General features: G+C 41.3%; 1 protein-coding gene across 3 annotated transcripts in view; it reads left to right on the top strand.

Annotated features, from left to right (window-relative positions):
- KMT5B (lysine methyltransferase 5B) overlaps positions 1 to 26,516 on the top strand; it is a 42,619-nt gene extending 16,103 nt beyond the window's left edge. For all 3 annotated transcript variants that reach the window (XM_040328919.1, XM_040328918.1, XM_040328920.1), the window contains 9 exons: positions 37 to 271; positions 445 to 598; positions 2,473 to 2,638; positions 4,220 to 4,329; positions 4,446 to 4,612; positions 7,498 to 7,517; positions 7,611 to 7,747; positions 20,686 to 20,882; positions 23,666 to 26,516. In XM_040328919.1, the coding sequence (XP_040184853.1) occupies positions 112 to 271; positions 445 to 598; positions 2,473 to 2,638; positions 4,220 to 4,329; positions 4,446 to 4,612; positions 7,498 to 7,517; positions 7,611 to 7,747; positions 20,686 to 20,882; positions 23,666 to 25,131 (2,577 nt within the window). In that variant the 5' untranslated portion in view covers positions 37 to 111 and the 3' untranslated portion in view covers positions 25,132 to 26,516. The remainder of the gene's footprint in view (positions 1 to 36; positions 272 to 444; positions 599 to 2,472; positions 2,639 to 4,219; positions 4,330 to 4,445; positions 4,613 to 7,497; positions 7,518 to 7,610; positions 7,748 to 20,685; positions 20,883 to 23,665) is intronic.
- The last annotated feature ends 1,176 nt before the right edge of the window (positions 26,517 to 27,692 follow it).

The following is a 27,692-nucleotide window of genomic DNA, read 5'->3' as shown; positions in this document are numbered from 1 at the left end:
TAGATATAAATTTACCCTGTTATTGTTTGTTTGCAGGTACAATCATTTGACGCATTCTCCGGTCCCATTCAGAGTGAGACTAAATGCAACTAGGCCAGGCTGAATGTTGGCATGAAGTGGTTGGGCGAATCCAAGAACATGGTGGTGAATGGCAGGAGACATGGCAGCAGGCTGTCCCATGAACACCATCGGAGTCGGGCCAAGCTGCACAGATCAGGAAGAGGAAATTTAAGAGGCACTAAACATGTTTCTGATAGAAGATCAAGCAGGTGTAAGTATGCATTTTTTTTCTATATAAATGTCGCAATTTTTTTTTAGGTCTTGTCTTTTAGTCTGTTTATAGTCTTTACATATATATATATTTTTTTTTAAATATAACTTTTTTTCGAGAGGTTTTCCCTTTTTGTGTTTCTTGTGTTAGAGAAATTCTTGTATATTTTGTAGGTAGTGGTGGATCTACACATGTTTTTGAAACTCAGAGCCGCTATGTACCATCATCGGGGATGACCGCTAAAGAGCTCTGCGAAAATGATGACCTTGCAACAAGTCTGGTGCTGGACCCCTACTTAGGGTTTCAGACTCACAAAATGAATACAAGGTAACAAATTCTTGAAGTGTTTCTTCAGGGAAAAAAAAATTTAAATCACAAATGGGAAAGCGATTGCTGACTTTGTCTACTTTTCATCTTTTATATACTGTGGCCATGACTGGTGTCAGAGCGGGCTAGTGATGCCAGCAATAATGTGGCTGTCAAAGTGACAATTTCTTTATCACCTCTGCACCTACTTTTCCCCCAAATCCTGCTGCTTAGCCATCATATCAGGGTGGTATCTTATAGTAACATCTAATCAACCTAGCGCCACCCCAGAATACATCATTTGACCTCCATTTTAAAGATCTCTGTTACTGTTAAGGCCCATTCACACGATCCAATTTTACGACTAATTGTCTGATGGATGTGTTGTGTCGGATATTCCGACTGTTTGTATGCCCCATCAGACAATTGTTGGCTGAATTAACGACAACAAATGTTGGCTGTTCATGCTCACCAACTGTCTGACAATAAATCTGTTATGTCGGACTATCCGATCGTGAGTACACTAATTCGTCCAACTAAAATCCAAAGTAAAAACATGCATGCTCAGAACCAATGTTAAACATTAAGACAACATTGGCAGAAGTTGCCCAAAGGGTGGCGCTAAAGAGCAGAAAAAAACGCATTTAGGTTTTGTTGGCTGAAAAAGTTGTGCCGTTTGTATGCATACCAAGTTCACGGCCAACGCCCTTTGGACCAAAATCTACGTTAAAGTCTGATCATGTGTACGAGGTTTTGCTCTTTGACCATTCCATCTTTGACCACTTCCATCTGCCAATAATTCTGAGCGTTGTACCTCGTCGGAAACCCTTTAAATGCCCAAACTATATAGCACACAGGTTGAATGCCTTTCCTGACCCACCATTGTTTGAATTCTGATTACATTGAACATTGATTCTTTGGTCTTCTGAAGGCCTGTTCAATTCATATTGGATCATTGTGGTAAAATGGTGTGTTTTTATTGCACTACAATGTGGAGAAATAAACACCCCCTGCATTGGGGTGCATGCTGGTAGTCCATTGAAAATGGAATGTCTTAAAGCATGATTATACCGCCCAGGGTTTTTTATTTTTTGGTGTAATGCTTACATTACATATTTGCAGACTTGCCTTCCAAAGCAAAACCACTTCAGCGGTGCAATGGCCACAATGTCCATTAGCGTTCACACTAATCCCTTCTCCCAATCTTCTTCCAAGTACAACCTAATTGGTCGCCTTGGTTGGCTGACCCAGATTTATGTAATATATCCTGCTAACGGGAGTCAATTCATCCCAGCACCCAGTAGATGCACAGCCCAGTAAACAGTCACAAACACATTGCTAGCAGGTAAGTCATTTATTATACATTTTTTTCTGGAGAAGAAGCATACCAAGTCTCCTTTGCAATAAAATCCTACTTGCCAGCAGTGTTTTTTTTGTAAGCTTGAGTTTAGTTCCACTTAAAACACACCAATGTGGGTGTGTTACTGTAACAAACTAGTGTAAATGAAACCAAATTTATAAAAAATTAAACCTAAGACCCATTTGGAGTCTTTTCACACCAGTTGTAAAATTAGTGAGAGATCATTATGTTGTTGGAAACTTTTGGATGTAGTATTCATGTGAAACTTTAATGCATTTATTGATCTACTTTTACATAAATACATTATACGACTGGTTAAGTGAACCGGATGACTACACCCCCCCCCCCCCCATATCCCCAGCACACCACACCATTCTTCATTTTCCTTTTTCATAAAGAATACCACGTGTGTTTTCATGTCCATTTTACCAATACCAAAGCTAACAAGATCTTGCCCTGCCAAGAAAAACGATAGCACTTTTCCCCATGATATACCTGCGGAATCCTACAGCGCACATATTATTTTTCTCCCCAGGTTTCGTCCAATAAAAGGGAGGCAGGAAGAGCTAAAGGAAGTGATTGAACATTTCAAGAAAACTGAACATTTAGAGAAAACCTTCAAAAATCTAATATCTGGTGACTGGTCACGACACTATTTTCTTAATAAGAATAAAGCACAGGAGAAACATTTCAAGGAACATGTACGTCTACCTTTCTGTCTACAAGGTTCTTTTATATAATGGAAGGCAACTCGCCTGGTTTGTGAAGAGAATTTCCCTCTCTACGTACCTGTCATTCCGTGTTGTGATAAGCAGGGAAATATTTCGCCATTCTTTTTGCAGTTGGGTTAGTCAATACTGTTATGAATTTTAGTAGAAACCTTGCTTCTTTTAACTGGAAAGGGTTAGTGGGACTGCATTTGGCCTTCTGTATGAATACAGGGTCCCAGTGGAATTGTTCCACATTTGTTCAACTGAGGGGGTAAGTCACAGAATGGACTCAAAATCTGGGATTTTACCTTTTAGTTTAGGCTTGTGACAACTTCTGTCCTCAATTGTACTTGTACTTGTAGTAACTAGAAATGTATAGTGCTACGATAACGGGTAAATAGTAAGTATTAAAAGATGCCCAAAATTATCTTATTTGACACAGAACTTCTACTAAATATTTCTATTGAAGCTTTCTAAAATAGTTTCCAGACTTCTAGGGAATGAGGAAAGTGGGTAAATCCCATGACACAAAGCATGTTGTCATGTTGTGGGAGGAGCTTTTGGGGCCACTGTTGGTATGACACTGTCAGCGAGGGTGTTCTAACAAGCATGTTAATGTTGAACTCCAGGTAGATGTGTGAGAAACAGCTGAATGCAATATAAATATATATATTATATTGTGTTTTTTTTTATTATTTTTTTTCACGGGAGTTTGCAAACCATTGCAGCCTTGATCAGTGGATCACAAGTGCAATGCATAGGCTCCTGCAGACTCATTCTGGTGGGCTGCAGGAAGTGTGAATGGACTACAAGTGTGTTGATCACCTCAGTTGTGTTCCATTGAGCAGTAGGAGTCCTTTTGCCATAGTTTATTCAATCCCTGATCTCTGTACATCAGGGATATGCAATTAGCGGACCTCCAGCTGTGGCAAAACTACAAGTCCCATCATGCCTCTGGCTCTGGGTGTCATGCTTGTGGCTGTCAGTCTTGCTATGCCTCATGGAACTTGTAGTTCTGCAACAGCTGGAGGTCCGCTAATTGAATATCCCTGCTGTACATGAATGACGCAGCTTTGAGGGCGGAACCACACAGCTGTAACAAATTCAAAAAGTGACAGGAGCTGCCGGGGAGAAGAACTTGCAATCTCGCTATGCGAGTGGATGGTGTATTGGCACTCTGTGTGAAATGTGGAATTGGCCTTTGGGCTGCATTCACATTGTAACGCCGCGTACGCGGCGTATTTTGCCGTGATTTGTTTACTTTTTTTTTTTTACAGATAATTTCCATTGATGTCTATGCCCGAACGCCAATGCCGCCTGAAAAAAAGGGTCCGGGACTTGTTTTCAGGCGGCAGGCGTGGCGTACGGCGTTTCGGCGTGAGATGTGAACCATCTCATAGACATCAATGGAAATTCGCCCCTCCAGCGGCACGAGCGTTGCGCTTCAGGTGTATATACGCCGAGGTGTGAATGCAGCCTTAATAGTGCTGGCCTAACAACCGCTTTACTTTACAATTAGATCTATCCTTTAGGCCCACATTATGACTGTGTCAAATTGTTTTATCTTTCTAGGTGTTTATTTATTTTAGGATGTTTGCAACACACAGCGGGTTTGAAATATTGCCTTGCCATCGATATTCTTCTGAACGAAATGGAGCCAAAATAGTTGCAACTAAAGAATGGTATGTGTGTATACATTTTTTTAGTTATATGAAGTTTTGTGTAGTAATTATACTATTTGGTGAGATACCTGCAGAATACTTGGTGGTGAAAACGTGTATATTTGATTCTGTGGCAGGAAACGTAATGACAAAATAGAACTTCTTGTGGGATGCATAGCTGAGCTTTCAGAAGCTGAAGAGAATATGCTTCTACGTCATGGAGAAAATGACTTTAGTGTCATGTACTCAACAAGAAAGAACTGTGCTCAGCTATGGCTTGGACCAGCTGCCTTCATCAACCATGGTACGTTCAAAATCTTTTTGCAGCTAAAATGTCAGGACTTGCCTTTATCGTATCCAGGTTTGGTTATTGTGATACCCTCTTGCATGGTAGGCGAGGTTGAAAAAAGACAGAAGTCCGTCAAGTCCAACCTATGCGTGTGATTATATGTCAGTATTACGTTGTATATCCCTGTATGGGAAGTGTTATCATAACAGTTGCTTCCCCAGATTCAGAACCTGGGCTTCCAGGGAAACACTGTGCTTACATTTTGCACAGCAGTATTTGCCCTCGATTGGATGACCAAGGAACGCATACATGCCGCAAGATGTGCACCGAGTCGCCTCTCCACACCCGCCGGGCATCGTACCTATTAATTTAATGAGGATTGCGTATTATACCCTGTCCAAATGACCTAACAACTAGCTTCCTGACACTAATCCTCAACAAGACAATACACAGGTACTCGCCGACCAACGGACCTACGTGCACCCACAATACACACACAAGTACCAACGATCCACACACACACTCAGACAACACTCGGGTACTCGCACTACACAGGTACTATGCCTGTGTTATAACCTCCTGTTTTCAACTCTTGGTTTTAATTCACCACTTAGTCCAGTTCCACTTGGACAGAGTTCCAGCAGGCTCAAAATGAGTTCTACAGAAATGTATATAGGCCTCAAGCACTTGTGACCAATTAACCACTCCCCTTAATTGGTAGGCTGAAGGGGAAAACGTCCATTTTAAAAAAGTGCCAGAAAAAGTTGTTAAAAAGCTGCAAGGAAAAGCCCCTAAAAAGAACCTAAAATGCACCAGTCAATCACCAACAGTCAAAAGAAAAACTTGCTCACACACTCTCCACTCAGTCTCCGCTGTCTAGCCTCCAACCAGCCAAAACCACTTCTTCAGTCCATTTTTAGCTTTTTCCCTTAAGTCGCTCCACTGCTTGTAAGTTCCTTATTGGTTTAGCTCCTCTGAGCTTATTTTCAGTTTCTGCCCTAAGCACAGTCTCCGTTGTGCTCTTCACTTATTTGCCTGCAAGACTTTTCACATATTCTTCAACTTTTCTAGAAGTGAAATTCAGCATTTAAAAAATGTACATGTTCTATAAGAATACAATGTGTTCTAAAATATTCCCTTCTGTGACTGATTTATTGGATCGGAGAAGGCACAGTTTGTCACTCTTTCTACAACTTTAGATTGTCACTCTTTCTACAACTTTAGATTGTAAGCTTTAACAGAATCTTTTGTCTATTGTAAGCAAACAAGATTTGCCAGCCAGCCTGCAAAACAACCAAATTGACCCTGTCTAACAGTTTAGCACATTCATTTGCAAATATATACGTAAGCTGCAGTGCCCATGCCAAGGGACCTCTGTAAAACCTTGGATTGCGAGCATAATTTGTTCCGGAAATATGGTTGTAATCCAAAGCACTCATGTATCAAAGCAAATTTCCCCATGAGAATTAATGGAAGCTCCGGTGATTTGTTCTGCAACCATTTATTCATAAGTCCTTCAGTTTATAGTCCATATAAAAAGATTATAGCAATGTGATATGTTGTGTAACCCTAAAATGTCTGTCCACAAATGGCAGCTGCCACAAGGCGATTGGAAGCAAAATCCAGCAGGAGGCACAGACTATAAAAAAGAAGAGAGGCACTTCTAAGTTTAGCAATATGGTTACATGTAATGACTCGCATGGTTTATGGTTAAAACAGGCACATCTAAGTATGCAGGCATCTGGGTTAAAGCTGTCCACATAGACCGCCCTCCGCACTGAGATCGGAAAGACTACCCTGTAGTAGGCTTGAAGCGCTCGTGGAGCGCAGCATGAAAGGGATGATGTTGAGGGTGGTGCTGAGGGTGGTCTATGTGGACAGCTTTGCCCTGGATGCCTGCATACTTGGATGTGTCTGTTTTTAATTATCAACCTGTTAGTTGCTAAAAGTTGTACCTTCATTAAATGTAACCATATTGCTACACTTAGACATGCCTCTCTTCTGTTTTATACTCAGTTGTGACATGACACCACTCTTATATCAAGACATCGCTTGTTTATCAAGTGAGAATTTATAAAAAAATTTAGCCTGTCTTGCAAAACGCTCTCAAACCAAGTTACACTCAAACCAAGGTTTTACTGTACTGCGGTCTTAAATCTAAATTTCATGTGCCTCAGTAGTAGAAGCACATAATATGAATTGGATAGATTAAGGGCTGGTATGCCTTGAGGGAGCCCACCCCTCTTTAAAGGCACAGGGATGCAAATGCTGCCCAGCAAGGGCACAACGGCAGCGAAAGTGTCCAGTGCATCCCTTCACCTAATTCATCCAACTGTACAAAAAAATGGCCAACCACCCCAACCTATAACTGCCCTTTGTGGCAAGGTGCACATGGAAGGGCAATGCACATCACAATAAAATGCACATCTATTGTACTTTTTTATTTCTCTAGCTACACTTGCCTTCTTTCCCTTTTGGCTACTTAATTGTTCTGTTACTGAGGGAACATATGATGTGTAATTAAAATATAACTAAAAAGTGAGGTATAGGGGATAGCAACTATTTTAGGGCTTCTTTACACCTGTGCTAATGTTCACCGCCCATCTCATGCTGTCTGCTGTGGATCGTTTTTTAGAGGGCAATTGACAGGTGGCTGGGAGGTGAACTACTAGCCACTGAATGCATCGTGGCATATAATTGTGGCTGCAGACCAAATCTGCATGGCCACCGCATGTGTACTATCCTATCTGGCCACTGTATAAGGTTAAGGAGCAATGTAGTCATGTAGTAGCTTAAACAGCTTAGAATTTATTTTATTTTTAAAAGAAAATTATTTAGAGTGTTAAGAAAAGTTATGTCTTTTGGATACTAATTCCTAATATTTCCCTGTCCACCTACAGATTGCAGACCTAATTGCAAGGTAAGTGATGTACAATATCCATCCATTTAATCAGGATTTTGTTCTTGTTTCTATCTGAGATTGGTAATAAAATATTGTCTTTTGAACTTCCAGTTTGTATCGACCGGGCGTGATACTGCATGTGTCAAAGCGCTGCGTGATATTGAGCCAGGCGAAGAGATCTCTTGTTATTATGGGGATGGCTTTTTTGGAGAAAACAATGAGTTCTGTGAATGTTACACTTGTGAAAGGTAATGTGTGTGTTGTGTTTTGTTTTTTTGTTTTTTTTAATTAAAATGGCATAAATCAATTTTTGGTCTTGTCTTTAGCCGATGCAACTTCTGCGCATGTGCACAGGTGTTTCATTGTCCTTGACGCCCAGATCCAGCTGGAGCATAAACTGCAGAGTGCATACATCATACAGTGCACAGAAAATAAACAGAAGTGAGAAGAAGCCGAGTCTGTGTAGTAGTTTTTTTTTTTTTTTTTTTTGTAATTTTTAAGTTATAGTTCTGCTTAAAAATAAAAATAAAAAATACAAATAGTGGAGTATCTTGCAAGTTTAAAATTGTGTGCGTTTACCAACCAATGCTGGAAAAAACAAATCTGATCACCACAGTAAAAACTGTTGCATCTGGTGCTGCTCCCATCTATTATTGAGGATAGTAAAGTGAAAGTTAAAGGGTCACTAAAGGAAAACATTTTTTTGCTGAAATGACTGTTTACAGGGTATAGAGACATACAAGTTAACTGATTCCTTTTAAAAATGATTAAAAATAGATTAAATTCTATCATATAATGTGCCTGTAGTTTCACTTTCGGTTTTAAACTGGTTTCATGTTTATGTAAAGTAAAGAGACCCACAGAACAAAAATAAACAAATCCAGGGCAGTGTTTTGTTTTTAAATGAATCTGATTGGTTCTGAGGAGTTTTAGACACACAGCTTAGACCATAGTGAGAAGCACCCATGAGTTTTTTCATAAGGAGCCAGACAAGCAGGAAGTGTGGAGATCACAGCAGAATTACAGCAACTTCAAAGCAAAAACGAACAATGAGGACATGAAACCAGTACTGCAGTAAGGCAAAGGAAGCTATTTAGCTAAAAAAAAAAAAAATTCCTTTAGTGATCCTTTAATTCCACTTTTTAACTTGTACCTACAGGTAAGCCTAGAATAAGGCTTCGCTGTAGGTACAGTGAATCTCTCCTAAACTTTCGCTATTTAGGAGTTATTCACATAGCATGCAGCCGGTGATGTCAACGGCTCAGCATACGCTCAGAAGGGACAGTATAACTTTGCAATACCTTCAGAGCTCTGTGCCAAGGCCGGGGCCCCTGTGCACATGCACAGAGTGGCATCATCGAGGCACCTGGCCATTCATACAGCCGGAGTCCACAAACCCAGAAGGAAGACTGGGTGAAGATGGAAGCATTGGGAGCCATTGCAGTGCTTTTCTAAAGATGTTGGCCTAGTTTAAACAAATTTGAAACCAAAGCAATGGGTACAGTTTCTCTAGAAGAGCTTTGAATATATCTGTTGCCTCTCATTATCTCTTTATTGGAGATTTAGAGAGGAAAGGGGGCACGTGTTTGCCACAAGCCCACTGCAGATAAGTGGGAACTGGGCCCAAAGAAATTAAGATTTTGCTGTTGTCCAGTGAGGGGACAGCTTGATGGCAAGAAACCTAGCAGTATACTGCTGACTACTGGATAAATGGATACTAGTCCCATAGAAAACTGAGAGCTTATGCATTTGTAGCTAGAACTCCTCCCACCTCAGTTGTATCTAGTGTGCTTTGGAGAGTGGTTCTCTCTCTTACTTTCTGCTATGTTTTTTGTTTTGAACTGAAATATATATATTTTTTTCTACTTTCAACAGTTACTGGCAGATTTAGGTCTAATATCGGAAATCCTGTAAGTCGCTCCACTTAACCAGGTTTCCTCAATTCGTTAAAGGAGAAGTGGTCTGGTGCTGCTGCTGTCCCCTGCCCACTCTTAAGACTGAGAACTGAGAAATCCGAAAACTCCTGATTGGTCAGTCACTGCTCTCTGCTCAGCCCCTCCAACTCTCACTGGAGTGCCGGGCTGTGGAGGGACTGGGAGGTGCTGGCTCAGCCTCTCAACGCTGTGTTGAGAGGCTAAGCCAGCTGCCGATCGGGTATCTTGGTGGATCCTGACCTAAAAAGTCAGGATTCTTCCAAGACCCAGTCCGAGCTCTGTGATGTTAGCTAAAGCCTGCTGTTAGCCAAATATGGGTCACTGGAATGCAGATATACAGTATCTAACAAAAGTGGGTACACCCCTTACGTTTTTGTAAATAGTTCATTTTATATGTTTTCATGTGACAACGCTGAAGAAATTACACTTTGCTACAATGTAAAGTAGTGAGTGTCCCCTCAAAATAACTCAATACACAGCCATTAATGTCTAAACTGCCGCCAACAAAAGTGAGTGCACTCCTAAGTGAAAATGTTCAAGTTGGACCTAATTAGCCATTTCCCTCCCCAGTGTCTTGTGACTTGTTAGTATTACAAGGTCTCAGGTGTGAATGGGGAGCAGGTGTGTTAAATTTGGTGTTATGACTCTCTTACACTTGTCACTGGAAGTTCAACATGGCATCTCATGGCAAAGAACTCTTGGAGGAAAAATAGAATTGTTGCTTTACATAAAGATGGCCTAGACTATAATGCCGCGTACACACGACTGTTTTTCGGGTTAAAAAAATTAAATTTTTAAGGGTCTAGAAAAAATTAAGTTTTGTTTCAACACGATCATTAAAACGGCCTTGCCTACACACGGTCATGAAAAAAAAAATACGGTGATGTACAACACGTACGACGGCACTATAAAGGGGAAGTTCCATTCAGGTGGCACCACCCTTGGGGCTGCTTTTGCTGATTTTGTGTTAGTAAAAGACGATTCGTGCTTTTCAGGCTGTTACTGCGTGATGAATATGCTTACTCCATTACGAACGGTAGTTTTACCAGAACGAGCGCTCCCATCTCCTAACTTGCTTCTGAGCATGCGTGTTTTTTCACGTCATTAAAGCCCACACACGACCATTTTTTACAACCTTAAAAATGACAATGTTAAAAACGTTGTGAAAAAATAGAGCCTGTTCGAAATTTTTAATCGCCATTTTTTAGATCGTGAAAAATTCTCTGGAGCCCACACATGATCGTTTTTAATGACATTTTTTTACAACCCAAAAAAACGGTCGTGTGTACGCGGCATACGAAGATTGCCAAGACCCTGATGCTGAGCTGCAGCATGGTGGCCAAGACCATACAACGGTTTAACAGGACAGGTTACACTCAGAACAGGTTTTGCCATGGTCGACCAAAGGAGTTGAGTGCACGTGCTCAGCATCGTATCCAGAGGTTGTCTTTGGGAAATAGATGTATGAGTGCTACCAGCATGCTGAGGTTGAAGGGGTGGGGGGTCAGCCTGTCAGTGCTCAGACCATACGCCGCACACTGGATTACTGGAACCATGCCCTGTGGTCTGATGAGACTCGGATAAACTTATTTGGTTCAGATGGTGTCAAGCATGTGTGGCGGCAACCAGGTGAGGAGTACAAAGACAAGTGTGTTTTGCCTACAGTCAAGCATGGTGGTGGGAGTGTCATGGTCTTGGGCTGCATGAGTGCTGCCGGCACTGTGGACCTACAGTTCAGTGAGGGAACCATAAATGCCAACATGTACTGTGACATACTGAAGCAGAGCATGATTCCCTCCCTTCGGAGACTGGGCCGCGGGGCAGTATTCCAAAATAACGACCCCAAACACACCTCTAAGACGACCACTGCCTTGCTAAAGAAGCTCTTCAAACGGAGGGTGGAGGAGCGCAAGGTCTCTAACATCCACCAGCTCTGTGATGTCATCATGGAGGAGTGGAAGAGGTCTGAATGATGGTCACTAATTGGGGGCGCGCTCCCGTGATACAGCGAGCGGCCATAGCCGCTCACTGTATCACTCGGCCCCGCCCCTCGGCGCGATGCATCACTGGATGTGATTGACAGCAGCGCCAGCAAATGGCTGCGCTGCTCTCAATCCATGCGCTCTAGCCAATCAGCGGCGAAGAGGATCGCGGGACTTTGGAGGGGTCAGGTAGGTATAAGGGGGGCCGGCAGTATCAGATGTTTTTTCACCTTAATGCATAGATTGCATTAAGGTGAAAAAACATTTTCCTTTACAAGTCCTTTAAGGCAGTGCTGGAAAATAATGATGGACACACAAAATATTGACAGTTTGGGCTTAATTCGGACATTTTCACTTAGGGGTGTACTCGCCTTTCTTGCCAGTGGTCTTGACATTAATGGGTGTGTTAATTTATTTTGAGGGTACAGCAAATTTACACCGTTATACAAGCTGTACACTTGCTACTTTACATTGTGTCATTTCTTTAGTGTTGTCACATGAAAAGATATAATAAAATATTTACAAAAATATGAGGGGTGTACTTTTGTGATATACTGTAAGTGCACTCCTGTGACTCAAGAGAAGCTTGGCCATACTACTTTAACCACTTCAGCCCCAGAAGATTTCACCTCCCTTAATGATCAGAGCATTTTTTTTTTTTTTGCGAAACGGTCGCTTTAACTGACAATTGCATGGTCTTGCGACGTTGTACCCAAGCAAAATTCGTTTTTTTTTTTTTTTAATGGTAGGTTTATTTTAACAGTGAGAGACAGAATAACAAATCCAGAAAAACTAATTTCAAAATGGATAAATTGATTTGCATTTTAACTCCTTCAGATTCGATGGCTACATCGTGGACCTACTTTGCCGGGAGACCGTCAATGGACATCCTCCCCTTTTACACGCTCCCCGCATGCTGTGATCACCGAGACTCGGGTGATCACAGATCTGATCCCTGCCCCTTACCACGTGATCAGCTGTCTGCCAATGACAGCTGATCACGTGATGTAAACCGAAGCTCGGTAGAAAAAATAAGCCGATCGCTGGCTTCTGTGCAAGTGACATCGGTCCCGAAGAGGAAGAGGCATAGCCGCCTCATCTGTGCCAACCAGTAACACCTGCCATTGCCACAAATCAGTGCCCACCAGTGCATAACAGTGCCACCTATCAATGCCCACCAACGGTGCCAATCAGTGCCACCTAGCAGTGCTGCCCATCACTGTCACCCATCAGTGCCCATCACTGCCACCTGTCAATGCCCATCACTGCCACCCACCAGTGCCGCCTTATTGGTGCCCATCCGTGCAGCTTCATCAGCGTACTTCATTGAAGGAGAAAAATGACCTGTTTTCAAAATTGTATAACAATATAAAACGGTTCTGTATTTTTTTTTTTTTTTTTTTTTTTTTTTTTTTACTTGGTCTTTTAATTTTTTTTTTTATAAAAAATAAAAACCGAAGAGGTGATCAAATGCCACCAAAAGAAAGCTCTATTTGTGGGAAAAAATAATAATTTGGGTAGTGTTGTATGACCGCACAATTGTCTTTCAAAGAATGAGAGCGCTGAAAATTGGTCTGGACAGGAGGGGGGTTTAAGTGCCCAGTAAGCAAGTGGTTAATCAGTGAAATAAGTATTTGACCACTTCACAAAACAGTAATTGGTGGCAAAACCCTTGTTGGCAATCGTAATGGTCAGACGATTCTTGTAGTTGGCCACCAGGTTTGCACACATCTCAGGAAGGAATTTTGTCCAACTCCTCTTTGCAGATCCTCTCCAAGTCAATAAGGTTTCGAGGCAGACGTTTGGTAATTTGAACCTTCAGCTCACTCCACATATTTTTTTTATGGGATTATGGTCTGGCGACTGGCTAGGCCACACCAGGCCCTTAACCACTTCAGCCCCGGACCATATTGCTGGTCAGTGACCAGGCCCCTTTTTGCGATTCAACACTGCGTCGCTTTAACTGACAATTGTGCGATGTGTCCCCCAAACAAAATTGGCTATTTTTTTTCCCCACAAATAGAGCTTTATTTTGGTTGTATTTGATCACCCCTGCGGTTTTTATTTTTTGCGCTATATACAAAAATAGAGCGACAATTTTGAAAAAAAATTAATATTTTTTACTTTTTGCTGTAATCAATATCCCCAAAAATATATAGGCCGATACGTATTCTACATATTTTTCGTAAAAAAAATCGCAATAAGCGTTTGGTTTGCGCAAAAGTTATAGCGTCTACAAACTAGGGGATAGTTTTATGGCATTTTTATTAATATTTTATTTTTTTTAGTAATGGCGGCGATCAGCTTTTTTTTTTTTTTTTTCCCGGTACTGCGACCTTATGGCGGACACTTTTGAAACATTTTTGGGACCATTGGCATTTTTATAGCGATCAGTGCTATAAAAATGCATTGATTACTATAAAAATGGCACTGGCACTAAACTGATTTGTGGTGGTCTTGTAGCTTATTCCAGCCTTGTGTACGTCTACAATCTTGTCCCAGACATTTTTGGACAGCCCTGTGGTCTTGGCCATGGTGGAGAGATTGTAATCTGTTGATTGCTTCTGTGGACAGGTGTCTTTTACACAGGAATCAAGCTGAGATTAGGAACACTCCCTTTAAGAGTGCTCCTAATCTCAGCTCATTGCCTGTATAGAAGACTCCTGGGAGACAGAAATCTTGCTGATTGATGGGGGATCAAATACTTATTTCACTCATTAAAATGAAAATCAATTTATAACTTTTTCGAAAAAAAATGCGTTTTTTTTTCTGGATATTTTGGTTCTGTTTCTTACTGTTAAAATAAACCTTCCATTAAAATGATAGACTGATCTTTTCTTTGTCAGTGGGCAAACGTACAAAATCAGCAGGGGCTCAAATACTTTTTTCCCCTCATTATATTGGAACCAGAACTGCTGCAGTTTTCCTGCCCCCTGAAAGCTCACTGTAGGTAGTAGCTAGCAGGCTGTGGGCTTCGTTGAAGTTTCCTAGCTTGCATTTAGGAGACACACCTCCGCAAGTAGATTTGTTAAACTGATTAACAAATTTAACCCAATTTGCAGGGAGTGTAGGCATATAGCTGGCAGTCTCCTACGTTGCTCCCTCAATCCAGAAAGGGTAAGGAGCCACGCCGTAGGCCAGGGCCCTCCTTTTCCGCTCAGAAAGCGTTTTTTTTGTCCGCCCGGGTCAGCAGGTAAGCTTTCCCAGACCGACAAAGTGTCCGCTAAGGGACAGAAGCGTCCCTGGTTTCGCAAGCCTGTGAACAAATCTACGACAGCATGAAGGTTTGCCCCCACCCTACTCTCGGGTGGGGGGTCGCCTTCGGGAGTTTGCAGCTTGGTGGACCTCCCTCCTTTCAGACCAGTGGGTCTGCGAAGTGGTTTCATCAGGATACAAGATCGTTTCTTTCTTGTCCACCAAACATTTCCCCCCCCCCCCTTTTTAACCTTCATCTTCTTCCGGCTCGTAGGGAAGCCTTGTTTGGGGCAGTGCAGGACCTGCTGCTTATTAGAGGAGGATGTAGCGATCGCTAGTCAGACTCTTCGGGAGTCCGGTTGGGTTCTGAACCAACAGAAGTCGGTGTTGGTACTGACTCAATGCATGGAATACCTGGTCTTGATTCTGGACTCCTCCGAGGCGAGAGTTTTTCTCCCTTGGGACAAACTGCAGACTCTTCAGACTGTGGTGAAGCTGTTGGCGTCCCGCAAGTGGTCGTCACTGAGCTTCTGCATGCGAGTCCTGGGTCTCATGGTAGCCACATTCGAGGCGGTACCGAATGCTCAACTTAACATTTAAGTCTTGCAAAAGGAGATCCTGTCCAAATGGGTCAAATCACTGTTGTCTCTGGATTGTCAAATTCGGGTGAGCCAGCTAGTTGGGGATTCCCTGATCTGGTGGTAGAGGTCTCCGGCCCTTCAGTCCGGGAAGTCGTTCCTTCCTTTTTCATTGGACGGTAGTCACGACAGACGCCAGCCTGACTGGTTGGGGGGGAATTTGGGGCGTACAGTCGGCACAGGGTCACTGGAAGCGGGAAGAATCCTGTCTGCCGATCAATGTGCGGGAACTTTATGCGATCAGGCGGTGCCTCTCCACATGGTTGCAAAGGCTGCAGGGACGCTCAGTCAGGATCCACGGTGGTGGCGTATGTCAACCATCAAGGAGAAACGAGGAGCTCGGCGGCAGCATTGGAGGTTGCTCGCATCCTAAAGTGGGCAGAGCGACATGTGCCGGCTCTATTGGCTGTGTACGTTCCGGGCGTAGAAAACTGGCAGGCAGATTACCTAAGTCGTCAGATGCTGGACCAAGGGGAATGGTCCCTACATCCGGAGGTTTTTCAACTCCTTTGCCTGAGATGGGGCACGCCGGATGTGGATCTCCTGGCTTCTTTACTCAATCGGAAGGTACTGAGGTTTGTGGCCAGGTCCAAAGATCCCTGGGTGGATTTTATGCCTTTCCCCCGATTAACTTCTCCCTTGTCTGCTTCGCAGAGTAGAGACCGAGGGGATTCCGGAGATTCTGATTTCCCCAGATTGGCCTTGGCGCCCCTGGTACATTGACATAGTACGAATAATGGCGATACGAGAGGACCTTCTCTCGCAAGGCCCTATGCTTCTTCCTGCTTTACAGTCGCTGGCTTTAACGGCGTGGCTGTTGAAAGTCAGGTGCTAAGGGACCGAGGTCTGTCAGATTCAGTAATCTCCACTATGATGAGGATGTGGAAGTCATCTTCTCGGAAGATCTATCATCGCACATGGAAGGCCTACATCTCTGTGTGAGGAGATGGGGTGGCGTTCGCGTACATATTCGATTTCCAGGGTTCTGCTGTTTTTGCAGTGGGGAGTGGCTCAGAAACTTGCCTTAAGCACAATTAAGGGGCAGATGTCAACCTTGGCTGTCTCTTTTCAACGTCCCTTGGCGGCTCATTCATTGGTGAGTACGTTTGTGCAGGGGGTTCAACATGTGGCCCCTCCGGTTCGACCACCTCTGCGGGATTTGAATCTGGTGATCTCAGTACTTCAGAAACCACTGTTTGAAAACATTAGGGAGATCCCCCCCTATTGTCACTCTCTCAGAAAGTAGCCTTTCTGGTGGCTATTACATCTGCCAGGAGGGTTTCTGAGTTGGCGGCCTTGTCTTTCAAGTCTCCCTACCTGATCCTCCACAAGGATAAGGCAGTGCCTGCAGCCTTCGTTTCTTCCTAAGGTTGTTTCGGATTTTTATCTAAAAGAACATTGTGCTTCCATCCTTGTGTCCTCAGCCATTGCATCCTAAAGAGGTTGCTTTGCATTCCTTGGACGTGGTCTGGGGTCTGCAGGTGTATCTGTCGGCTACGGCTCCGTTTCAGAGGTCGGATTCACTGTTTGTGTTGGTAACTGGTCCAAAGAAGGGCCTGGCGGTCTCGTCGGCCACCATTTCTGTGGGTTAGACAGATCGTGATTCAGGCTTATGCTTTAAAGGGGCGGGCGCCTCCCTTTCCTGTGACGGCACATTCGACCATGGCAATTGGTGCCTCCTGGTCTTTCCGACATCAAGTGTCCGTTTCTCAGGTGTGTAAGGTGGCGACCTGGTCGTCCGTTCACACTTTCACTAAATTTTACAAGGTTGATGTGGGTGCATCTGCGGATGCTTCCTTTGGCCGCAAGGTTTTGCAAGCGGCTGTTTGAGGTTGCAACTCCTCCGCTGAGGAGCTCTGGTTGTTTGGGTGGAGTTTTTTGCTTGTTCCCACCCCTCGTTTTTTTTACACTGCTTGGGGACGTCCCTATGGTCAAAATTTAAAGTTTTGTGTCCTTCAATGAACGATGGAGAAAATAGGATTTTTGTACTCCTCCATGAAATCCTTTTTCTCTGAATTTCATTGACTGACACAGCACCCACCCCTCCTTTTCTGTTTGTACTGCTTTTTAACGAACTGAGCTGCTGGATGCAGTGTGAGGGGTTATAGCCAGTAGGACCGCCCCCTAGGCGGTACTGTGCAGTTTTGCTGTTTTTACATGTTCTGCCTAGTCCTCTCCTGAAGGTGGCGATATAACCCTAAGGTCAAGATTTTAAAGTGCTGTGTCCGTCAATGAACTTCAGAGAAAAGGATTTTACGGTGAGTACAAAAATCCTATTTTTCTGTCCACTACCTGTATCTTGCCTTTACAAAGCTTTGATTATACCTAATGAGAGAAGTTTGAGTACTCTTCTGACAAAAAAACTAGAAGCAGGTTTTGTATCCATTTACACCTTGGTGGCTCCTGCTATTTAATCCATGCTTGCTTCTACACTCTCCTCTCAGATTTTGCTGACTGGTCAAAATTCTTAAGCATAGATTTGGCGTTTCTCTAAGTTTTTTGTTTCCAGACCCACAAGTTACAGATATAATCCTGAATGTTGAGAAGTCCTCTCTGATTCCTTTGTCACTTGGAGTTCTTGGGCTTTCGCTTGTATACCCATCAAGCCAAGGCCTTCCTTGTGAGAACAAATCTAGTCTGTGTCTGGATGCTTCCATTAAACTTCCTGGAGTTATGATCCGCTCCTTTTCTTTTCTTTTACTGGAACCCCCTTCTGAGTGGTTGTCTGGTTCAAATAAATAACGCAGTACCACAGCTGTGGCCTACATCGGTCATCAGTGGGAGGTACAAGGAGGTCTACTAAGGGAAAGTCTATATTGTCTTGAGCCAAGTTTCATGTTCCAGCAATCTCTGTGGTGCATTTTCTAGAGTAAAAAGCTGACAGGAATTATTTCTCAGTAGACAACAATTAAAGGGGTTGCAAAGGTTTGTCTTTTATTTTCTAAATAGGTTCCTTTTAAGCTAGTGCATTGTTGGTTCACTTACCTTTTTTTCTTCGATTTCCCTTCTAAATGTTGTTTTCTTTGTCTGAATTTCTCACTTCCTGTTCCTCCTCAGTAAGCTGTTCTGGCTGACTAAACACTGCTTGGATGACGGTGTGAAGTTTACTGAGGAGAAACGGGAAGTGAGAAATTCAGACAAAACATTTAGAAGGGAAATCGAAGGAAAAGGTAAGTGAACCCAACAATGCACTAGCTTAAAGGAACATATTTAGAAAATAAAAAGCAAACCTTTACAACCCCTTTAAATTCTAGAGAATGGGTCTTTTTATCAGAAGATGTCCAGGATGTATGTCTATGTTGGGGATTGCTGGATGTTGACTTCCAGCAATCCCCTTAGTAGCATCTTGGTACCTCAGGAACCTGGACAGAATTGTAGGACCTGACAGCGGATGCAACAATGTGCTGGTGATGCAGTGGAATCGGTATACCCTGATCTATGCATTTTCCACCACTGAATTTTATTGCCTTATGTGCTTTGAAGGATTTAGGCCACTGGCATTCAAGTCCTTCTCATATCTCTGGATTGGCCTTGAAGAATGTAGTACACCTCCTCATTTTTTGTATGATATGGCCATATCTGTTATCTGGAGAATCAATCTTCTTTTTTTTTTTTTTCCTGCTTCACATTCGCTGGCTTTGAAGTGAGGAGTCGTCAGGTGTCTGCTCTATCTGTCCTTTTTCCTGAGCTATCACTTCAGCCAAAGGGGTTTCTGATTTACCAGCTTTGTCCTGTAGGAAGCCACACTTGATCTTGCATAAAGCATAGTTTTGAGACTAAGGATTTTATTTGCAGTACTTTACAAAAGTTTTAGGTAGGTGTGGAAAATGCTGTAAAATAATGGGTTTTAGAAGTGTTAATCGTTTATTTTAATCCATTAACAAAATGTAAATGAACATTAGGAGAAATACAAATAAAATCAATATTTGGTGTGACCACCCTTTGCCTTCAGAACAGCAAAGTTCTTTAGTTCTAGGTACACTTGCAAGCAGTTTTTGAAGGAACGTGGCAGGTAGGTCATTCCAAACATCTTGGAGAACTAGCCACATATCTTCTTTGGATGTAGGCTGCCTCAAATCCTTATGCAGGCACTCCTTATTGTACCACTCTCTAGCCATTTGGTGAACAAACTGCTTCCTGCTACAGCCAAATATTTTAAATATTGACTCCTCAGTCCAGAGCACCTGCTACTATATTATTGTGCATATTTGAGTCGCTTAGACTTGTTTCCACCTCCTATGTACAAGGTTGTGCAAGTAGCTATCCCTGACCCTGAGGTTGGACTGCTTTTGGCCATTCCTAGGTTTCCTACTTTTAAACTGTGTCCCTTGATAGATGGGAAGTAAACAATTCAGATTTGTGTACTTGCCATAAAATCGTTTTCTTGGAGTCCACTGAGGAATCTCAGTTGTGTAGTTGGAAGGTGGTAAGGGTGTGCCTAGCATCCATTTTTCCTGTATAGAGCAGTATAACCCTTGTTTCATCATCATGCTGTGATTCTCAATGGACTCCAAGAAAATCCATTTTATTGTGAGTACAAAGATCCTATTTCTTGTAACGTTTTGTTTTTGGTAAACTTTAGCTTTGAAAAGACATATTAAAGTGGAGGTAAACCCCATTCATGAAATCTGACCTGGGCACTTATATCTGTAGTGTTTACTTATCTCTCTCCAAAGCCCTAAGTCCCGTGTTGTTCTGCTGCTCCCTTCCTGTTATCAGCATGATAACTTCTGACAAGCTCTCCAACAGAGGAGATTAAAGCAGATGGAAATGTGTGTTGGTGAGGGTGATTAGAGGGAGATTAGCAGAGAGCTGGTCTATTCACAGTACAGCTCTGCATATTTATTAATTCCTCTGCCTATGTGGAGGGGTGAGGTGTGCCTTTCCTCTAATCAGCTTACACACAGTGTATGCCCAGACTCCACACCCACTGCTGATACAGGAAGAAATGTTTGACCACGATCAGCACTTTCTAAAGATTAAAGCAGGGGAATGACTACAGATATACATGTAAAACTTATGTAGGGAGATCTGAGGCTGTTCACTTCACTGGGTGTAGGAGAGAGTTTAAATTTACTTTAAGATTCATAAAAGGTAGTGAATAAGATAAAAAAAAAAAAAAAAAAACATGGAATATTTTATAAAGCAGTATATGTGACATTCGCTGTAGGTGAATCAACCATTTAAATTCAAAACGCAGGGAAGATGCACTTGCAGTAAATATTTGACTTTCATCTGCTGTCAGATATGCAAACATTACTATGAGAATGTAGTTGTAAGAAAATGGCCTCTGCTACAACGGCTATATAAAATGCTAAAGTAACTAGCATTATATGTTTGAGTTGGTGTTTGATTTATGTTGGTAAACAAAAAATTTTTTTTTTTTTTTTCTGATGCATATACAATTGAAGAGTTTTTAATATTTTTTACTCTTTAGGCGTGCAACTGGTGCTTTTAAATCGCGCGTCGGTCTTAATGAACCAAGTCCTGTGATCAACAGCAAGTATGGATTACGGGAAACAGACAAACGTTTGAACAGACTCAAAAAGCTTGGTGACAGCAGCAAAAACTCAGACAGTCAGTCTGTCAGCTCCAACACAGATGCAGATACCTCTCAGGAAAAATCTAACTCATGTAAGAATTGGATGGCATTTATTTTTTTGGGGGGTGGGAGAACAAACAAATATCGCGTGTGTGTGTAATCATTTTATTTGTCAATATCCTGTGTCTCTAAAAATGCTGCAAGTACATATAAATACCTGTTGATCTTCCAGAATTTTGAGCTGCACTACAGCACCTCCTTCTCTTCATAACATAAGGAGAAAGATGATCTGTAGTTCAGGGGGAGAAATCTGGCCAGGGTTGATAACAACATTTCTTGGGGGCAGAGTACATATTTGACTGGCTTTGGCTCTCATGCAGGGAATCGGTATTGCAGTTTATCCGCCTTCTTCAGAGTGCCTTTATATTCTTTGCATTTTGTGCATGGTTCACAGGAGTTCTGTGAATAGACAAAGGAAGAATGGCAGATAAATTACACCACTGCTTCCCTATATAAGTGCTGCAGTTGGTTGGAAGTATAGCAAGACTATAGCATTTGGCATCTATAAAAGTTTTAATTTTTACACTAGACAGAAGGGATCTGGACATGGCATAAACATCAGCAGAGGTAACCCTTTTCCCCAACAGATATGACCAAAAGCGGTCTGCTTGGAGTTTCGTTTTTTACAGTAACTTTTACAGCAAATTTTGAAGCAGCCACTTCTGGCCTACTGAAAATGCTAGTTTTCAGGTTCTTATGCTGACTCACTAGTTTCAACACTTTGAGTCACTCACCCAGACCAGGTGTGAGTATCGGGAAAGTCGGCGAAGAGTCATATGACCCTTATCTGTATACTTGTAGCAGGTACTCACAAGTTCTAAAACTAGTGAGGCAGCATAACAATCAGATTATTGACATGTACAGTGAGATGAAAAAAGTTTTGACCCCCTGCTGATTTTGTACGTTTGCCCATTGACAAAGAATTGATCGGCCTATAATTTTATTGGTAGGTTTACTTTAACAGTGAGAGACAGAATAACAACAAAAATCCAGAAAAACACATTTTAAAAAGGTTATAAATTGATTTGCATTTTAATGAGTGAAATATGTATTTGATCCCCTATCGGCAAGATTTCTGGCTCCCAGATGTCTTCTATACAGGCAACGAGCTGAGATTAGGAGAACTCTTAAAGGGAGTGCTCCTAATCTCGGCTTATTACCTGTATAGAAGTAACCTATCCACAGAAGAAATCAATCATCCAGAGCTGTCCAAGGATGTCAGGGACAAGATTGTTGACTTACACAATGCTGGAATGGGCTTCAAGACCAGCTTGGTGAGAGGGTGACCACAGTTGGTGCTATTATTCGCAAATGGAAGAAACACAAAATAACTGTCAATCTCCCTTGGTCTGGGGCTTTATGCAAGATCTCACCTCATGGAGTTTTAATGATCATGAGAACGGTGAGGAATAACCCCAGAACTACACTGGAGAATCTTGTCAATGATCTTAAGGCAGCTGGGACCATAGTCATCAAGAAAACAATTGGTAACACACCTGTAGCACCCGCAAGGTCACCCTGCTCAAGAATGCACATGTACAGGCTCGTCTGAAATTTGCTAATGAACATCTGAATGATTCTGAGGAGAACTGGGTGAAAGTGTTGTGGACAGATGAGGCCAAAATCTAGCTCTTTGGCCTAAACTCAACTCGTCGTGTTTGGAGGAGGAATGCTGCCTATGACCCCAAGAACACCACCCCCACCTTCAAACATGGAAACATGCTTTTGTGGTGTTTTTCTGCTAAGGTGACAGGACAACTTCACCGCAAAAAAAAAGGACGATGAATGGGGCCATGTACCGTAAAATCTTGCATGAGAACCTCCTTCCCTTAGCCAGGGTATCGAAAATGGGTCCTGGATGTGTATTCCAGCATGACGAGGACCCAAGGAAACGAAGTGGTGGCTCAAGAAGAAGCACATTAAAGTCCTTGAGTGGCCTAGCCAGTCTCCAGACCTTAATCCCATAGAAAATATGTAGAGGGGGGCTGAAGGTTCGAGTTGCCAAACATCGGCCTCGAAACCTTAATGACCTGGAGAGGATCTGCAAAGAGGAGTGGGACAAAATCCCTCCTGAGATGTGTGAAAACCTGGTGGCCAGCTACAAGAAACATCTGACCTTTGTGATCGCCAACAAGGGTTTTGCCACCAAGTACTAAGTCGTGTTTTACAAAGGGGTCGAATACTTATTTTACTCGTTAAAATGCAAATCCATTTATAACTTTTTTGAAAAGCGTTTTTCTAGATATTTTTGTTTGTTCTGTCTCTCACTGTTAAAATAAACCTACCATTAAAATTTTATAGACTGATAATTTTTTGTCAGTGGGCAAATGTACAAAATCAGCAGGGGGTCAAATGCTTTTTTCCCTCACTGTAGAACACAGCAATGGCAGCCTGCTTGTCCCTCATTACAGATTTCCTTTAAAGCGGAACTTTACCCATAACAACTGTTTCGTAAGGAACATGCATTCCATATTAATTATTTTATACTGTAAACTGCCTCCAGCATTGCTCCTGTTTCTTCTTGCCAAAGCCTGCTTTTTTGCTGAAGCCCAGAGCTCCTGAGCAGCAGTAAATGCCAAAAACGGAGAGCAACTGAATGTGTACAGAGCAGGGTGAGACAGCGAATAATGGGATTTTAAACAGTATAGGCACTTATTGTTCATGTTTTACATCGCTATAACTGCAAAAGGATCCAGCCTGAAGTAATCTAGCAGGACTCAATTTTCACTTTAAAATTACACAAATCATTTTTGTTTCAATGTCACATCCAAATTTTATTAATATATATTTTTTTTTTATCTCTCATGCTTTGCAGGCAGAAACAGAAAATCTTCAGTTGGTGCGAGGAAGAATGGAAAAAGTAGAACGTTGACAAAACAGTCTGTGTCACAAATTCCAGTTTCATCCTCTTCTACCTCATCAAAACTCTCTCATATAAACAATTCCAGGGTACCAAAGAGACTAAGAAAGCCTGTAATGCCTTTCCATTCTAAAATTAAGATGAGAAATCACTGCAAACGACCAGAGCAGAGGAATACATCAAAAAAGCTTGAAGTAGGGAACGTAATGCTTAAAGAACCTAAAGTAGTTTTGTATAAAAACATGTCCGTTAAAAGGGATAAAGAGAGCGGGGGATCAGCAAAATTGAAAGAAACCACTGGTTGTTTAACAAGACATGCAGCAAGAGAATATAAACGGAATTCTTCAAAGGGTGCTCTTGGTGAATCATCTTGTTCATATATAACTCGTAGCTCTATGAGGACAAGGAACTCTGTGGAAACACCTGATGCTAAGCTTCCACCAAATTCTTTGGATGTTCATAGAAGCAACGGTGAAAGTGTTTCACCAGTGCACAGAACTGATTTTCAAGAACAGTCATTCAATAACAATGAACTTGATCATGACACCTCAGACAGACAGGAGCGTAGACTTAAGAAAAATGGTCTGTATAAGTCTAGAAGGAAGTCTAAACAGAGCAAACACTTGAAACAGGCTGCTCACATGGCTGTGTCAAATTGTGATTTTGAATTGCCTGGCGAGGATAATACTTTGCCAAACATGGTAAGTTCACATTGTGAGTCAGATGCTGTAAATGCTATTTCTGATGGGCATGCTGATTATAACGATCTGAGGACATCTTCAGAAGATTACCCTGTAGTCCGTTCAGAAAAAAGGACAGAAAAAATAATCAGAACTGTGAAAAGTAAAAAAAGCAGACGAATCACAAGATATGACGCACAGTTAATTCTTGAAAATAGCACTGGAATTCCAAAACTAACTCTGCGTAGACGCCATGACAGCAACAGCAGCAAAGCCGAAAAGGAGAATGATGATGGCATGGGCTCATCCAAAATTAGCATTAAACTGAGTAAAGATCATGAAAAGGACAAGAACAATTTGTATGTAGCAAAACTTAACAATGGTTTTAACTCAGGATCAGGTAGTAGTTCTACAAAACTAAAGATTCAGCTAAAGAGAGATGAGGAATCAAGAGTGTCCTTTCCAGAGGAACTTCATGAAAATGGTGTATATTGTAAGGATGCATTGTCTCTGCTGGGAACCAGAATGGAAGTTAACAATTATGATCATTATGAGGAAGAAAGTATGGAGGATTCTTCATCATCATCAGAGGAAGAAGATGAATATGACGACGATTTTGAGGATGACTTTATTCCTCTACCACCAGCAAAACGTTTGAGATTGATTGTTGGAAAGGATTCAATAGACATTGATATATCGTCTAGGCGGAGAGAAGATCAGTCTTTGCGTCTGAATGCGTGAAATATTAATATTTTTTTAGGTTGATCTCAACAGTCATTTTTACTCATTTACCTATAAAATAAACTTATTCCATTTAATTATTCCTTTACTTCAAAAACTGTAAATTTTAGAGACTGCACTTATTAGTTCACTCTGAAATGTAATTGTAGAAAGTGTACAGCATACCAACTTAAATTTTTAATTTTTACTGTACTTTTTAACAGTCTTCTTATGTGCAATTTTTTGAGTTAAAAAACAAAACAAAAAAAAAGTCATTTGGGTTGTGTTGTATATGGGAGGACAATGTACATATTAAACTTTCCACACAGGACAATAAAATGTAGTAGTGTGGCTACTCAGTCATATTTGTTTAAACCCCTAGGAGCTTTGTCATTAATATTTTAACAAGAATCACAGTAGTAACATTACACTTTTTCTGTAGGTTGTTATCACCAGCAATGACTACACCTTTCAAATTTATTTGCTTACTTTCTTGTCCTTTTAAAAATTCTACAATCAGTCTGTTTTTACTGTACCTCTATTCTAAGAATTCTGTTTATGGCCTTTTTTTTTTTTTTTTTAAACCAAATTCTTCATTTGGGCTTGTTTACACTAGGTGCATTTTGTTACATTCTTAAGAACAGGGACAATGCATGAACGTGAGTAAATCCATTAATTTCAGAAGGGTTCTTTCACACTGACACATTGCATTATGGTGTGTTAGGCAAAAGAGGCCTGCATGCTACATTCTTGGTTCGTTGATCTGCATTTTTTGACTTTCAAATGGGATCCTTCTTTGAAGCATGTAAAATGCATCCAAATCCACATTGAAACACGTGCATCTGGTGTAAATGAGCCCTGAATTTCTAATTGATTAAAACAAAATAGCAGAAAATTATATTTGCTTATTTTAGTAGCACATTTATGTACAGGGCCTAGCCATATGCAGAATACAAGTTTGGACATGGGTGTATTTATTGCTTGTTTATATAAATATATAAAAAAAAAAAAAAAAACTAAAAAAAAACTTATATTTAACACTTAAAATTTAGATAAAATTGTTCTTTTTGAAGACTGATTGGTGCTTATTTTTTCATGGAAGAGGCTGTGAAAAGGTGACATGGATAAAATGTGTCCACTTAAGTGCAGCTGTCATCAACATACACAGAAAATTATTGTCCTCTCTTGCAGTTTGGCAAAGCTACAACTGACTGAATGTTATGAACATTCTGACAGGGAGCTAAAGGTATGTTAATTTTTCCTTTTGTGTAAAAGTTAACTGTATATAATGTATATATGTGTGGTGAGGAGTTTCATTTCTGCCATAAAAAAATGATTTACCGTAATAGTTAAAACTTAAGTATTCATGACAATAAAATAGGAAATTGTAAACCCAAGTTTATTAATGATTTTGTTTTTAATCATTTTCTTTCATATTTAACTTTTTACATTTTATATGTTGTTTTTTTTTTAGACTCAAACACACTAAATTTACATTGTTATATCATCTTATTCAAATGAGTTGGTGATTTTATGTATAGGTAGCATTCATTGCAGATGTGAATAAAAAAGGTCATACCACATGTGTCTGTAATAAACCAGTTCTGATTTTAAGTACATTTTAAAAAAATATGTTTTTAACCTTGTATTGAACAAATCAGAAAATATTTTGTGAGAAAGAAAGTACTTCATCACTTGCCATCACAGAAGAGTTTGAAGACTTATTACAGATTTCTAGTTTGAATAAGTCTTCATCTTGCTACTTGTTATACCTCCTGAAGGTAATTCGATCCTTTTTTTTTTTTCTCCCAGGTCTCATGAGCACAGGCAAAAATCCAGGACCCAGTTCAGTCATAAATCATGGGCCAAGACCTACAGACTATGGGGTTACTAAAGGCAAATCCACTTTGCACTACAAGTGCACTTAGAAGTGCAGTCGCTGTAGATCTGAGGGGGACATGCAAGGAAAATAAAAAACAGCATTTTTGCTTGCATATGATTGGATGAGAGAAATTTCCTCATTTTGATCTTCCTCTGAGATCTACAGCAACTGCGCTTCCAAGTGCACTTGTAGTGCAAAGTGGATTGCCTTTAGTAAAACAACCACAAGCCTAATAATGAGAGGACATCCCCACTTTTCAAAGTGGTTTGACATTTATTAGGTTTTCGGAACACCTTGACTGACAGCATTTCCAATGCATGAGTAAAAGATGTGGCCAGGGGCTGCAAGCTAAAAACCTTTTTTCCACTCGCCTGGAAAATCATCATGACAGATGCCAGCCTGATGGGCTGGAGAGGTGGAAGCAGTGGGTGCTCCGGTGGCTTTAAGTAATCGTTACAATTTGATCTGTTCCTTTCCTTCTCTGAATCTCCTTCTTCATCTGCTCTGCAGGATTGAAATGGAGGGCATTCTGGTGATTCTCACTGCACCTGGTACTCTGACCTCACAAGATTCCTAGAGGACACCCCTTGGGTCCTGGATTGTGTTCACCTCTCGGCTATATCGTCCTTGAGATAGACAGACAGATTTTTTATTTTTTTTTGTTCATTCCTGAAGTGAATGAATTGTATTCGGCAATAAC

This window comes from Rana temporaria, chromosome 11 (genome assembly GCF_905171775.1).
Source record: "Rana temporaria chromosome 11, aRanTem1.1, whole genome shotgun sequence".
Taxonomy (NCBI): Eukaryota; Metazoa; Chordata; class Amphibia; order Anura; family Ranidae; genus Rana; species Rana temporaria.
This window is presented reverse-complemented; position numbering and strand designations above follow the sequence as displayed.